A 16,231-nucleotide genomic window follows, 5' to 3' on the forward strand; every position below is an offset into this window, starting at 1 on the left:
TCCTTGGCCCACAGGTAAATGGGCCCTGCTTCCCGCTCCACCCTTGTCCTGTACTACCCCCCTGCTCACTGTGCTTGGGCCATTCTTGCCACCTTTCTGCTATGTGGACACCCCCAAGTTCATTCCTACCTCAGGACCTTTGCACTTGCTATTTCCTCCACAGAGAGGATGTTTTCTTTGGCTTTTGCCATGATTGGCTCCTTCTCATGGTACAGATTCTCAGGTCAAATGTCATCTCCTCAGGGGCCTCCCCTGACCATTCATTCCAAAGTAGCCACCTCCTCCCCAACCGCAGTCCCTGTCTTATTCCTACAAAGTGCTTGTCGCTATCTGAAATTGTTTCTTGTATTTATTTGCTGACTCTCCCTCTCCCTGAATCAGCCCCACAGGATCAAGGATACAGTAAGTGGTGTGTAAATGCCTGATGAGCTAAGTGATATTTGGGACGAATGGTGATGGTTGAGTCTCCCTAATGCCCTGGTTCTGACCTGACGAGCCAGCTCCACAGCTCCAATACATCCCCAGGATGGCCTCCTGCTTAGATTCTCTTTTCAGTCCAGGCAGGACCTACACAGGCCTGCCAGTTGGCCCACAAACCCCCACAGGACCACCCAAGCCCAGCCTGTCTCTTGGTCTACAACCTCCTGCTGACAGGTTGGCCAGCGGCTGGCCCCAGCCCCCTGATCCAGTGCCCTTTGCCCCTTCCCTCCTTTGATCTTTGACCCTGAGTCCCCTGCCTTTCTCTCCACGCAGAGCAGCCGGGAAAGGAGCTAGCAGCTTATCCTGTTTACCAACCAGGGATTACCCTTAACGAGAATCCAGAGACCTCAGAGGCCCGTCTGCCTCACTTCTCTTAGAGCCAACTTGCTCCTGTGCTCAGGGAGGGGTGACGACAAACAGTACTTCCCCAGGGACCATTCCAGGCCTTTCCCCAAGGACAGCTCAGCTTCAGATGGCTGGAACTTGTTTTTCTAATAAAACGTTTTTGTCAGCTCACTGGGGGTGTGTTAAACAGGCAAAATCTCCCGGAGGACAGTCTTCCCAAATCTGTTAATTCTTAATTTCTGTCTTTGTCTAACTGTTTCTCCCAATTACAGTGTGCATTCTTACTGAGCATAACTTGGGCCTTCATGTCTCTGGAAATGTTTTAATTATGCAACCCATGCATGCCCCAACTTCACATTCCTCTTTATTTATATGTAACCTTAGAAAGGAGGGCTGGTCTGTAGTCTGCAGTCTCCCGCTACCTCTTCCAGTGGCAGGTCTCCATGTCAGCTCCATGGCCACCTCCTAGAGAGTCAGCACCCAGTCTTATTCCCATTGGATGGGGACACACATATCTGCTTCCCAGTCCTTGATTGTCTCAGGCTGATTTTTTTGTTCAGTTATACTTTTGACATAGCCACTGCCGCTAACTGTTGAGAGCACTGCCCTGTATATGGCAAGAAGTGCATAGTGACAGGCAAGTGGGTTCTTCTCTAAGCAGAATGTCAGTGGCAGAACTCTCAGAGACACTGTTTGCTGGGCACCCCCAGGCAAGCACCAGGAGGCAGCATCCCCACCTGCACCTGGAAATTTAAAATGCAGCCTATGGATGGGCAGGGGCCTGAAATAGCTATAGATGGGGGTATTACCCTGCAGGGCCTGTCTGTCTCTGCTGATGTTGGCAGCTGCCATTTGTTGAAATTCACCCCATTCCAGGCTCTGCTGAGCTCTTCCTATACATCGTCTCATCTTCCTATACACGTCCCCGCCCCCCCCCCCCCCCCCCCAGGGGCTGGCGTGATTCTAATTAGATAGAAGACTGAGGCTCGGGTTCAGCATCTTGCGCAGCCACGTGCAACTTCCTGGATGAAGCGTCTCTGGTCGCTGCCCCACCCGGCATCTCTGCTTCTCTTCTTCTCTTCCTGGTCACGTGTCTCTCCACCTGCCCCTGCCTGTCAGAGACCGTGATGCAGACAAAAGTGCGTTCTGAGCGTGCCCGCTCACTGGCAGTTAGGATCTTTGCTCTTTCACTCAAATTTTACCTTTGGCTTTTCAAGTCATGAAGATGCGTGTTCCTAATGTGGCTGGGGCTCGGCCCTCTGTACTGTGCCCTCCCTTCTGATTCTGCCCCTCCCCTCTGGCATGCATGGCATTCGGAAGCAGCAACACTGTGATTCCCACGTGCCCAACCAGTGCCAGAGTCATCTGGCAGGAGCATGGTGCAGCTGCCGCACCCCAACTGCCCACTTTCCTGAGTGACCAGAGCTGTCCACTTGCCCCATACATGTCACAGAAAGGCACACATCGTGGCTTCCGTGTCACTCAGACAGAGAATAGCTCCCATCCAGCCACCTCGGGACCTCCTGGGCCTCACTGCAGCCACACTGGCCGCTGGCCATTTCCAGAACACACCAGCAGTCTCCTGCCTCGGGCTTTGCGCCGGCTGCCCTGACCCCTGCCAGCCAAGCCGTGTTCCAGCTGCACCGTGGCTTCCTCCCTTGCCTCCTGCAGGTCTGTGCTGAAATGTCGCTGTCTGCAGAAGCTTCCCTGACCACCCTGCCTAAAATAGCAGCCTACCCCGTGCCTGCTCCCACTGCATGCCCGTCTCTCATCTCCACAGCACCCATCGCCACGTGACATGCTCCGCTTACTTGGGTCTCTGTTGTCTGACTCCTGCACTGGAGCGTAAGCTTCGTGAGGGAGGGGTCTCTGGGGCTGCTCACTGTTCTCTCCCCAGGATCTGGCAGGCGGCAGGCACTTGGTGAACGCCTACTGAATGAAGGAACATGAGCGTACACCTGCCTAGTCACAAGGAGACTTGGGACACCAGCCCGTGCCCTCTGAGGGCGCCAAGCCTCCCTCAGGGTGTCAGGGCTGGGGAATCCTGTCCCCAGGGGGCTCAGACTGCTCCCTGCTCTCTCCCCAGATGGTATCATGGAGCCATCAGCAGAGGAGACGCCGAGAACCTGCTGCGACTCTGCAAGGAGTGTAGCTACCTTGTCCGGAACAGCCAGACCAGCAAGCATGACTACTCCCTCTCCCTGAAGTGAGTACAGACTCGTACCCCCAGCCGCCGCGTCCCCCCGGGAAACTCGCCAGCGCAAATTATTTCAAGTCTCGGCTTTTCAATTTGATCTTATTCTCCTGGGATACAGAGGAGTTTTTATGTTTGCCATTGCTGAGTTCCCAGAAGAGGAGGGGCCTTTTCCTAGGATTTATATTAACGAACCAAGAATAGCTTTCACATCTGCTGCGAGGCAGGGGCCGTATGAAGCTCTTAACATACCTCATCCCTCTCTCAAATCTCACAGTTTTCTTTGCTAAGGAACATACTGTCTCCATTTGGTAGATGAGGAAACTGAGGCTCACAGAGGGGATGCAGCTGGCCCAGAATCAAATGGCTGGTTCAAGTGGCAAGGCCAGGACTAGGGACTGGCCAGTTGGCTCTCACACTGCCGCTGTAAGAATGATCCTTTCCTCATGCTCTGGATTGTTGTATGTCTCACAAAGGCTGGGAAGAACTGGAAGAGTCCTGCTGGCATTGTCACCTCTGGCTGCATTGTAAACGGTCAGGTCTTTCTGACCCACGGACACTGCTGTCAGGACGCGCAGGCCCAGGAATAAGGAGAGGGCTCTTGGTCGGGTGCTCCCGTCATTCAGTGCTTTTGCTGGGTGGGGCCCAAGAGATTGTTCAAAACGCACTTTACAGATAGAAAAACTGAGGCCCAGAGAAAGGAGAGATTTGCCAAGGACACACAGAGAGTTAGTGACATAATCGGGGTATGAGCCCAGGCCCTTTAGCCAGCACAGGCCCCTGGAGCAGCATGGCCTCTGCCTGGCTCCCTCTTATCCCACTCACCATTAGTAGAGGCCATGTGATGGAGAATAGACCTGCCAGGCTATAGCTGTCAGAAGAGCCCACATGTATGCCAGCTGTGTAGACAGAGGTATCAGTGCAGCCAAGGGAGGCCAGAGTGGCCTGTGCTCTCTGCTCAGGACTGACCCCACCCAGTCTGCTAGGCTCTGTTCTGGCAGGGACAGTAAAAAATTGCAGAGTGGGGAGGGCAGCAGGCATGGAGCAGAGGCTGGGACACAGGACACAGAGGCCCTGGGAGTTCTCACTGAGAAGGGACGATGTGCAGAGGCATGGCAGGGACTACGTATCTCTCAAGGACTATCAGGGCCAAGGGAGCAGTGTCATTCGGGAGTTATGGGCAGTCAGATTCCAGATCCATGAGAGGAAAAGTTTTCTAACAGAGCTGATTGAGAATTAGAGCTATCCTAAGCTGCCTCAAGGCAGTGAGCCTCCCATCACTGGGGGTGTACAACCAGAGATGGAAATGCCACCAGGTCAGGGAGAATGTAGAGGGAATTTCTAGCCGGCTGGGAGGGCAATCAGGACAAACAAAAAGTGGGAATGTTGCTGATCTCCGAGCTGCTAGCATGTACATGCTTCATTGTCTGCCACCAGACCCAACAGCTAGGTTCAGGTGGGTTATGGCAGCTGAGGACAATTCAGTATGCTAAACCACAGCTGGGCTGGGCGGGAGGTGGCCACAGCCCGAGGAGCTATAATTGGATTGAGGGAGGGCAGCAGCAGGGAGCGTGCACACCGCAGGGCATTCTGACAGGGCCAGGGGCCTCAACTCCCGCAGCTGTGTGCAGTCTACCACCCCCTGTCCCTGCCCAAGGTAACCTTGCAACCCAGGCACACATGAACAATACTTGGTGGTGTTTTTCTGGGCTGTGAGAGGTAAAGGAAACAGGTAGCATCCACGATGAGATGTCACCAGTCTTCCCTGCAGACCTGGGCATCCTGTCCTCCCTCCTGGGCTTTCTCAGCACACTAAAGACCCCCTGGGACATGCCGGGCTGTCGCTCTGTCCCCCTGTCAGTCTCTGAGTTCGTCAGTGAATCTCATTCCTCCTGGGATCCCCATCGTCCAGGGCCTCCATGAAAGGACTGATTGAGCACACAGAAGAGGAGGGAACAGAGCACTCCTGCCAAACCAGAGCCTCAAAAGCTGCTCACTCACGCTTCCTGCCTGTTCACTGGGGAAGTACTGAGCCCCTGAGCTGGCAGGGCACATGGTTCCCCTGGGGACCCCAGCAGCCCTGCCTGTGGTGGAGCAGCAGCCCACTCAGTACCCAGGATGTGACAGGGCTGAGATACCAAAAAGGGAGTAGTATGTAAAATCTGGAACCAGTTACACACATAATAAGACTAGTTATGTCCTGCAGAATCCATTTCTCAATCCCCTGTGCAACCCTCAGTTACAGACAGGCCCAGGTCTCACAAGTGGGTCTCGAAGGACCACAAGTGTCATTCCTATTTCATCCCTGGTTTGTACCATTCCCTAGATCATAGGACCACTCAAGGGATGGACAGCACCTTGATCCTGTTCTCACAGTACTGGCTGCAGGTCCAGAGGGCCTGGCTGCAAGCAGTGGAGAAAGTGGGAGCAGGCCTCTCGCCTGTCTTCCCCACTCACTGGCCTGTGGCCTTGGCCAGGGATGCCACCTCTCTGAGCCTCATGTCCCCATCTGTGCACTGGTGAGGAGGAGGACCTGCTGACAGACCGAAAGCGTCTCCAGCCCAGCCAATGCCACGTAATGTTATCTCATGCTATTCCCACTCTGCTCCTACTTCCTGGGCTCAGCGCCCCCTTTGTCCTTAGCATGCCCTGGCTGGATCACTCACTCTTCCCAGGCTAGGGGAGTAGGTGGAGGGGGAGACGGCCCAGTGGTCTATGCCAGGGCCCCTGACAAGATCCCTCTGCCATCAGGCCCTGGCTCTGACTTCTGCACCATCCTGTCAGATTTCATTATCAGGAATGGTAGTTTGGATGACTGGTCTGTGCCCAAGGGGGCTGGAAGTGGAGGGTCGAGTTTTGCACGCTTGTCTAGAGGCATTAGATCACCACCCCCAAAGGCCAAAGGGGTGGTCTCACCTGGTTGGCTTTCCTGTGAAGAAACCCAATGTTGGGGAGCTGGGCTTGCTTCCCTGAGCAGCCCCAGTTAGTTCCTGATGGCCAGTCCAGCTGCTGGCCATGGAGCAACACCCTGGTGTTAATCACCTAGACCACAAGTGGAAGAGCCTTGGTAATGAGTGTGCCGGCTGCTGGGAGCAAGCACCAGCTTTGCCAGCCACTGTGTGAGGTACATAATCCCTCAGACACTCCCGGCCTGCCTGGCGGGGGCAGGGTGGGGACGGCATTCCCCAAGCACTGTGCTGTCAGGAGCGTGGCGCAGATTGACACTGGAATTCCAGCTATGCTGGTTCTCTGGCTCTGGCCGTTTTCAACAAAGCCTCGGGTCCTGCCGTGAGGGTGTTCTAAGGTGGGGAAAGATCTGGGGGTGTCTAGCCTCAGAGGACAGGGCCCTCCACCCCTTTCATCCTTCCCTCATCAGGTATTTATCAGGGCCCTCTGTACCCGGCACTGGGCATTAGAGCCGCAGGGAACCCAGGCTCCAGGGGCTCACTATCTAGCAGGGCTCACTATCTAGCACGGTCAGCCTGTGCCTCCTTGCATGCAGGTCTGCACTCAGGGTTGTGGGAGCCCTAGGTTGACATGTGGGTGGGCAGTCACTGCCACAGAAGGTCAGGAGAAGCTATAGGAAGAAGGCTGCACTTAAACCTTAATGAGAAGGCCGGTATTCCCCAGGTGTGGAAGGCATCTCAGCTAGAAGCTAGAAACCTGCCCAGCAGGACGGGAAGTCCTGGCACTTACCCCCTCTCCCCTGTTGCAAACTCTCCAGTCTTTGAAGTTCTGTTTCCCTCATCTTGTTCAGATTCCTTTGCCAGCTAGAAGGGCATCTCAATGGAGGGGATGTTCCAGGCAAAGCCATGGAGGTGCAGAAACGCCTCGGCAGGTCTCGGTGATGGGACCGTTGATGTTTCACTTACAGAGGTCCTTCCTGAGAGCAGAGGAAGCTGACTGACCTGCTGAGTCTGTAGCAAAGCCAAGACTGAGTGGAGGCTGTCAGACCCCAGCCTAGTGTCTTCTCACCCCCTCCCAAGCATTCCTTACACTCAGAAGGTCTTCTGATGTCAAACCTGGAAGTAACCCTCAAGGCCCACTTAGTCCAATCCCTTTGCTTTATAGGTGAAGAATCCAAGACCCAGAGGATTCATGATTGACCTAAGGCAGCCCAGCTAGCACTTGACCACAGGGACAATAGAGATGGCGACTTCTTCCCACTGTGGGGACCAGACAGATCCCTGCACCCACCCAGGCTGCCACCCATCTTCCCTGGGCCCCAGGCTCCCTTCACCCATGGCAATCCAAGATGGCACCTGCATACCCTACCCCATCACACCTTGGAGTCCCCTCCATGGCAGACACCCCCCCACCTGTGACGGATCTTCAGAGATCCTGCCTAATGGCTCTTGAACACTTCGCACATCCCCTTCTGTCTGCAGACCTCTCCCTCTCCCCATCTGCATCCTGACTTCACAGGCTGCAGGCCCTTGGCTGCCAGCAGACCTGCTGACCCCACACCAACCACTGGCCCCAGGGACACTCTCTCCAGCCTCAGGAAGCAAAGGCTTGAGACTTTAGAAATTGGCAAGAAAATATCCAATTTTAACAGTTTCCTGTCTCTGGAAAGGCAGGCAGTCGGGGAAAGGGATGAAAAGTCTTGAAAAGTCTCATTAAAAGGGTTCTTCAGGCACTTTGGACTATGAGTGACTCTTGTCGAGTTCTGGTTTCATGAGTTTTTGCAAAGGAATCTGAACAAGATGAGGGAAACAGAACTTCAAAGATTGGCGGGTTTGCAGCGGGGGGGAGGGAGTAAGTGCCAGGACCTCCTGTCCTGCTGGGCAGGCTCTGCCTGCACTGTGCAGGGGCCTGCGTGGCCCAGCTCTGGGAGGGGGGCACACAGAGAGGCACTTCTGAGGCCTCAGCAGCAAGCCAGCAGCCAGAGCGGCCACTGCCTGTTGACAAGGGCCCAGCCTCTGCTCTGTTGAGCAGCGAGTCCTAACCCCGGTGGGGGAAATGGCCCTATAGAGTCCTCACGAAAGGGGCTTTTGGCTGTCAACTTCCTGAAGGCAAATTCTTCAAATATCCTGCAAACATGGCCCAGAGCCTGACCTCAGGAGACACTCTGGAGTCCGGCCTGTTTCCGTCATGTCCCGATACTCCAGCTTGTCATTCAGGAGCCATCCTCGGCCCCCATAAGCTCTGCCCCACCCAGTGTCAGTTATTTACAGACACTGCAGGAGCTCCTAGCCTGACAAGGGAGGGGAGACACTGATACCAGTAACTCAGGTACAAAGTGTTCAGTGCTACCCAAGGTAGAAAGTACTCCAGACTGTGAAAGAGGAGAGAACCAGAAAAGAGGGTTATGTGAAGGGTGGTCAGGTCTTAGACCTGTGGAAAGGGGAGAGAGGAACAGGCAGAGAGGCAGGGAAGTGCTGTACTTGTATAGGAACAACGAATAACAGGTGGCCAGGAGAGGTGCAGCCCTAACCACTAGGCAGCAGAGTTTACACTTTATCCTTTAGGGCAGCAGGGAGACCCCAAAGGTTTTGAGCGGGTGCAGTGATGTTCTCAGAGCTGTATTCTAAACCATTAGTGAACTAGTGGCCACCATGAGTATGTCGAGGAGGGAACACAGCATATGCCTCCCTTTGTCCGCACAAGCCCCCACACCCCACATGCTCACAAACAGGCCACCTGAGCTGGCACAGCCCGAGAGAGCCGGTGAGGGGCCTGTTGTGAGAAGCTGGGAGGCGAGCAGCATGTGGGCAGGCATCCCGCGGGAGAGCCAGGGCAGCCCTCTTCTAGACATAGAGGAGAAAACACAGGCTCTGCAGTCACATACGTGAATTCGCATTCTGGCTCCATCTGTCAGCAGCCTCACAAGGTACTTACCTCCCTGAGCATCACCTGGAAAATAGGGTGTTTAGGCTAGAAGTAAGGCTGGGCAGGTAAGCCCCGCACACAGTGCTGGCACACAACAGGTGCTCAGTATATGCTGGTCTCTGCTCCTCCCCGCTTTCCTAGAACCTTGAGAAATTGCCATGGAAGCAGCAGAGTGGACAGGGCACTGGGGGCGAGTCCAGGTTGTCTCTGCTGCGCTAGGTGATTAGACCAGTGTCCTCCTGCTTGTGACTATTAAATGAGGGTCTGGGGGTTGATCAGAAAACTTGCTTCTAGTTTAAGGGTTCCATGACTCAGCCACTTTCGCCTTGGCCTGAGGATGGTGGGAAGGCCCCATCTCCTTCCCCAGGTCAGGAAGGTGGGGGCAGGATAATTATCAAGAACATACCTGCTGCCTTTCAGATTGCTTGATGACATCGTTTGTATCCTGCTGGAAGTGGCTGGGTTTGTGTTGACTGCCGGGCAGTCGGTCGTTGGTCATCACCCAGTAAGGGCCTCTTGCAGCTCAGTGGAGGGTGGGTGGGTGTAACAGGGTCTGGGAGAGCTGATGGGTGCTGAGAGCACATTTCAGTGAGGGTTGTTTTTCTTCTTCTCTCCCCTCATTGATTTATACAGTGAAGGAGAGAGTTTTCAAATGGTAGGTATGTCTGGGTCTAGGCAGGCAAGCAAGTGATTAATCTTCGTTTGCTGCTGCTGACAGCCAGGAGCAAGAAATAATAAAGATTTGCAGGGTGGGAAGGGGTGGGGGTGAGGAAAGGTTGCTTGCCCCCCATCCATCAGCAGGGAGCACGAGCTTTGCTCCTTTCTGCCATCTGAGCATCCCCTGATCAGGTCAACCTCTGAGGCTCCAGACACTTTGCTCCGTCGTGGCTGTCCACTCCCATGCGTGAGCCATCAGGGCAGTCCCCGCAAGCCCACAGCGGGTTCCCTGGCAGTTGTTGAGTTCCCTGCACAGCCCCAGGATGCCTGGACTCCAGCCATTGGTCCCCAGCCCAGCCCTTGAGGGGATGACAAAACCTCTTAAGGGCAACTCACCAAGGAAGCAGGTATGTGCGCCTGGGCACCCCACGCTGCCCAGCTCTGATTAGAGGGGCCCTAGGCTCATGGCCATGTGATTCTCTGTGCCACACCTCTCTGGGCTGCCAGGCAAGTGTGAGGAGGGGAATGCAGAAGAAAGAGAGGTGGCAGTCAGCATATTGGCACAGGGCTAGCTGACTGCAACCCCAAGCAGACAGCACAGCAGCAGCAGTTGCTGTCTGTCACAGAGGAGGTGCTGGAGGATGTGAAAGGCTCGAGGGTGGGAGGGGTTAGCCTGCCTGTGGAGGGGCAGGAGGGGCTTGGACTTGGTCCTTGGAGAATGAGGAACATTGAGGCAGTTGGGGGTGGCAGGGTAAGGAGCTGTCCATGCAGAAGGACAGCAGCCCAGGAGGGGACAAAGCCTCCTGCTTTCTAGTGCACAGTCTACAGTATACCTTCACCAACACCCTCCCATCCTCCCCTCGGCCCCATCCCAGTAGAGAATTAGCTTTGCACAGCAGTGAAGATACCAGCTCTGGATCAGTCTGACTTGGGCTCTTGAAACCCACCTCTGCCACATACTAGCAGGGTGGTCTCAGTCAAAGGGACTTAACATCTGTGAGTCTCGGTTTCCTCATCTGTAAATTGGATTTCGTAGGTGTATAAATGAAGGGCTGATATATGTTAGGTGCTTTAGTATTTGCCCAACATGTCAGTGCTCAATCGTGGTAGCTCAGCTTTTTCATTATAGACTTTGGAGGGCCACAGGTTGTTGGGAAAAGAGCTGGTATGGCCAGAGCCTTATGGATTGTCTGGGTTTGACTTAGAAGTTTCTGTCCACACTGACGTCCACTCTCCTTTTAGATGCTGAGATTTTAGTTTTTGTGGCTGCAACTAGAGAAAATCCTCCGTTCCTGTGTCTGAGACTGAATTTCACAGAGCTAGAGTCAAATCTAGGCTGCCCTCTTCTTGGCTGTGTGACCTTGAATAAGTTACTAACCTCTCTGATCTCCCAGTTCCTCATCAGTAGCTGGAGATAATGACCACCTCAGCAGTCTATCCTTTTGGTCCCCCTCACCATCCTGCTCCCCACTACTTCCTGCCACATCTTCAGATGTTATGAATCAAGTATTTGTTTTCACCAGAACTTGGTCAGGTCTTCCCATGATCTCACGAAGAAGCATGTTTGCAGCAAGTGGGCAGCATCTCTGGGAGTACACTGAGCAGAAATCTTGGGATTTAGGGAACAGAAAGAGACCTTTTAGATTATCTGGTCCAATACCCTATACAGAGGGAGAAACTGAGGCCCAGAGAGAGGAGGAAGCTTGTTTCCCTTCTAGCTTCCCACCAGGCCATTTCTGGCGGTGTTTGAGGCAGCCTAAGATAGAGTGGGAGCTGCTTTGTTCTCACTACAGGAAGGATTTTGCATCTTTTCAGGGCTGATGGAGGAAAAACGAATTAGTGCTCAATTAGTGTGCTTCGTGTTTTCTCTTTCTGAAAGGTTTAGAGGAAATGCCACAGTTAGGAGCTACCTGCTATAGGCAAAACAGAGACTCCTTACATGCTCTTTGCAGGGGACTAAGCAAGAACAGTGAACTTAGATGACCTTTTTCTTTAGTCACGATTACTACTGAGGACGTACGCCCTGCTGGCAGTAAACCATTTCCCAGGCCACCGCCCTAGCCATTTGAACAGCGCCTCTCCTGGTCTCCGTGCGGTGCTTTGGCGATTCTGGAGTAGTTGGGGTAGAGAGTGTGGGAAAAGCCCTGGGCTTGTAGGAAACCCAGGCACAAATCCTGCTCCACCTCTGACTCGCTGTGGAGCACCAGACAGTAATGGGACCTTGATTTGCACCTGCCTTTCTCAGGGGTTCAGGCAGACCCCCGTTTGAGTTCTGCTTGTTCTCATTTTAATCTGCAACAAAACAGGTGTAATAAGCCCTGCCCTGCCAACCGCTCTGGGCTGATGAGAGGCATAAGTGAGGTGATGCATGTCGGGGCACCCAGCATGGGGATTGATACTCAGCTGTGTCTGTCTTTCCCATGGTAACAGTGTGTGGTGAGGAGGCAGGAACTGTTACCTTCATTTTTACAGCTACAGAAACTGATGTTCCCAATGTGTCACAGCTAGTGAGTAAAGAGCTGGGATTTTAACACAGCTCAATGCCTTCTTTCTGCCTTGTGGAGTCTCTCGGAACAGAAACCTCCCCTACTTTCTCTCCAGCAGGGCCTCAGAAGCTCAACCAGTGCCCAAGCAGATCTCTGGACAGTATAGCCCCAGGAACTAGTGCGATTTTATGAACAGGACCTGGGACCATGAGCCCTTTGCCAGGCATTTCTCTGCCACCTTTCCCTGGACAGTGGTGGCAGGTAGAGAGGGTCCAGAGACATAAAGCCCCTTCCACCAGCTTGTGAGAGCCTGGAAACAAAACCAACAGTGTCAGGATGAATGACCCAACTGGGAGAGCCCCGTTTCTCCCCTGGGTCCAGCCCTCGAGCAGCTGGTAAAGAAGGCACAACTCCTCATTGCCCCCACTTTGCAGAGGAGGAAACTGAGGCTCCGAGAGCTTCAGGATCCTGTCCAAGGCCATGTAACCAGGGAAGGTCAAAGGCAGAGTCTGCCTGGCTCCCGGGCCACAGTTCTTTCCCTCTAGGCCTTTTGTTCCAGCTAAGCCTGGCAGTTCTCAGTTTCCACCCAGGTGCTGGACTGAAGCTGGGAGCATCTGGTGACAGAGAGGGAGGCTGAGGCCAGCTCCAAAAGGCTAGTGGTGTTCTCCATAGCTGGCAACATAGAGGTTTTCAGATGCCCATCTGGCCACAGATGTGTGATGGGTCAGGAGGAAAGGGCTGACTGCTCAGGAGCTGCCGTGCCAGTTCAGTGAAGGACTAGAGCAGTGGGAATAGAAAGGAGAAACGTGGTAGAATTGATGAGGGAAGGAAGAGCAAGGATCAAGGACCATGTCCAGATTTCCGAGTAGCTGGGTAGGTGGTGTCACCACCGGCTGCAACATGGACCTGAAATGGTCAGTTTCGAAAAGACCCAGGAAAACATCCCCCTAACTCAGCTCCGCCTCTTCCCACTGCTGCCCAAACCCCGGAGGCAAGCGGGGCCCGTGCTCATTCTGCCTCACTCTGCCAGTGTGAGGTCCAGAGCACCTGCCTGGCCTAGCAGTGCCAGACGTGCCCGTGGTGGGCTGGGGGCTCCCTTCCTGACCTCCATCTCCTCTGAGCCAGGTATGCAACATTACCCTTTGTCCCCCGAGAGCTCCCTGGTCCTCTCCAGTGTCTGAACCACCCCGATTACATTTCTAGACAGCTTTTAATTATCTCATATCAGCCTGCAGAAATCTGCCTGTGTGGCTCAGCCTGCCAGGGGAGGCATTCCAACTGCCCAGCTGTCGCCAGGAAACCTCTCATGCCCTGGGACAGTTCCCTTTTGAGGCACTGGGTGGTCTCTCCAAATGAGAAAAACAGTTCTTTCCAATCACATTTCTAACATCTTGCTAATATAACTTACTTAACAATATTATATTTTCGCAAAAGCCATCTGGGAAAGGAGGATGTGTTGGGGACCTGGGGGGAAGTCATAGGGGTGCCGCGGGAACAGGCCTCGAGGACATCTGCAGACCTCAGATCTGCCGTCAGTGGAAGGAAGGCAACATGGAGAAGGATGTGACCAGGAGCCAGAGCCCCCAAGCCCAAATCCCACCCACCGCTTCCACCAGATGGGGGTCCCCAGCAAGTTGCTTCATGTCCCTGAGCCTCTCGGCCCTGAGGCACGGGGACACAATGAGAGTGAAAGCTCTTGTAAACTCTGAGAGGCTGTGCAAATTCAGGTGGGCATATTTGCAGAGTCTTTGTGCTGACCCCAGGAAAGCGGTTGTGATACAGGGTTTTATTTTGCTTATAGCTAGGTAAACAACTTGAAGGCCTCAGACAATGTGATTGGCCCCCACCTAGAGGCATTTGGCAAGGCTTGAAGCAACCAGCTTCATATAGTAAAACCCCAATGTCAAACACGGGGTTTGATTTCCCCAGACCTTTGGGCAATTAGAGCTGGAAGAAGGGAGTTGAATCATCTGGGCCAACACCCTGGCCTTCCGATGTAGGAAACTGAGGCATAATCAAGGAAAACAGACCTACCTTAGATTCTGCAGAGAGTTGCTGGCAGAACCCAAATGTCCCAACTCCTACTCTAGGAATTACTCTTCTGAGACCCATAAGCACTATTTTTTCTCCCATTTTCTCCATAAGCATTCTTGGTATTTGAAGCAGATTTATAAAATCAGATGTCAGAATTTTATAGCCCTCATCTTTGTTTCCACAGTTCAAATGCTAGAGGTATAAAAATGCTACTTTGCTGTGTGTGAGAGTACGCACGTGGGCGTGGTGCACTCCCACCCGTGCACACACTCCCACCCGTGCACACACTCCCACCCGTGCACACACTCCCACCCGTGCACACACTCCCACCCGTGCACACCTCGCCCTCTGCTGCAGCACAGGCTACTCCATCCCTGTTTCTTGGTGCCTCGAGCCTGCTCTTTTCTGGGTAGCTCCCCCAGTGAGCAGCCTCTCCTCCTAGCCATGGCTGGGCTTTTGGGGTTTTGTTTGTTTGTTTGTTTGTTTTTGCCATTTTTAATAATGCTTTTGCTTTTCTTCTTTTCTCTTTTTTAAGATTACTTCACTCAAGAGGAATATCAGAAACAATTGGGTTTGGCAAAGCCAGCTTATTAGAAATGCTTTAATTAGAACCACTTTTTTTTTCTTTGGAAAATCCACACACTGCTTATGGCCTCAGGAGGCTTGGGGATCAGCCTGCCACATTCTCAGCACAGACTTTCAGGGCAGGGCTTACAAACAAGCCAGCAGCATGACTATCATTGCTGAGTTCCTACCATGCACCGGATATGGGAGACAGAAGGCACATCAGACTCTAAGCTCACAGCCTAGACAAAGAGACGAGGAGATAGGTGAGGACTGTGATGGAGGGAGGGGTGGCAGAGAGAGAGAATGAGAGACAGAGGAAGAAAGTCGGTGACTGGGGGCATCCTGGAAGGCTTCCTGGGGAAGGTGGCATTTGAGCAGGGCATCGGAGGATAAATAAGATTTTTGAAAGGAAAAAACTAGGGAGATGATTTATTGGGGAAGTGACAGCAAAGACACAAGGATGTTTAGGTTTGGGATTAGAGGCAAGGCCTCTGCGTTGTCACCTCTCCCTGTGGTCCCACCATGGCCAGAGTGGCTAGTTGTTCAGTTTCTCTTGGAGGTAATAGGGCCCATCTCTATTTTGTTAAATGTCACCCAGTTTTAGTTTCTAGTTTAAAACTGGGGTACATAAACTCAAGGACCCTTGTTTCTAAATTTGACCTCTATCAGCTGGATCTGCTGACCTTGACCCTCAGGATTATAGTCTGAAGTGATCTGGCATCTACAAGATACTTTTTGTGAGGGTTTCTTTGGGAGTGTGTCCTTCTGTCTCCCACCACCAGAGGGCCTGGCACATAGTAGGTACTTGGAAACCCTTGGGGCCGGCCCGTGGCTCACTCGGGAGAGTGCGGTGCTGATAACACCAAGGCCACGGGTTCGGATCCCATATAGGGATGGCCGGTTGCTCACTGGGTGAGCGTGGTGCTGACAACACCAAGTCAAGGGTTAAGATCCCCTTACCGGTCATCTTTTAAAAAAAAAAAAAAAAACTCGGGAAACCCTTGGAAATTATATTCAGGAGAAAAATAATTACAGCACTCAAGATGAGCCATGATTGGAATTCAATCAGGTTACAAAATTCAGCCCAGCCTGTAACTATACTCGTACATCACATACATATGCATATGTATGGGAAAAGTACAGGAAGGCACTAGGCCAAGTTGTGATTAACAGCTATCTGTGGGTAGTGAAATGGCAGGTGATTTTTGTCTTCTTTTTGTCTATTTGTGTTTTCTAGATCTTTCACAGTAAATCTCCTTTATAATAGGATTTTTTTTCTTTTTAATGAGGCAGAGCAGGAAGCTCATTAGCTATGGAGTTAGGAGACCTGCTTCTGGTCTCAACTCTATCTTGAGCTCTTCTTTGTGACTTCTGCACTGTGCCTCAGTTATTTGGGGTATTAATTGAAAGTGATCAGCAGAGAGAGACTGTACAGTGTTGTGGCTAAGAGGGTGGACCTTCTGGAGCTGGAATCCCTGATTCAAATCTTGATTCTGCTTCTCATTAGCTGTGTGGCCTCAGTTTCCCTCCCAGGGTCATTGTGAAGCATAAATGAGATCGTGGTCGGGGACGTGCCTTATCCTAAAGTCCTGGTCAGCTCTCTCTGGCTCCCCTCAGCATCCCTACTTTGCACTCG

At 52.9% G+C, this 16,231-nt stretch overlaps 1 protein-coding gene across 2 annotated transcripts in view; it reads left to right on the forward strand.

The window, feature by feature from the left end:
- SHB (SH2 domain containing adaptor protein B) overlaps positions 1–16,231 on the forward strand; it is a 132,072-nt gene that overhangs the window by 101,907 nt on the left and 13,934 nt on the right. For both annotated transcript variants that reach the window (XM_063082211.1, XM_063082212.1), the window contains one exon: positions 2,912–3,031. In XM_063082211.1, the coding sequence (XP_062938281.1) occupies positions 2,912–3,031 (120 nt within the window). The remainder of the gene's footprint in view (positions 1–2,911; positions 3,032–16,231) is intronic.

The sequence above is a fragment of the Cynocephalus volans genome, chromosome 17 (assembly GCF_027409185.1).
Source record: "Cynocephalus volans isolate mCynVol1 chromosome 17, mCynVol1.pri, whole genome shotgun sequence".
NCBI lineage: Eukaryota > Metazoa > Chordata > Mammalia > Dermoptera > Cynocephalidae > Cynocephalus > Cynocephalus volans.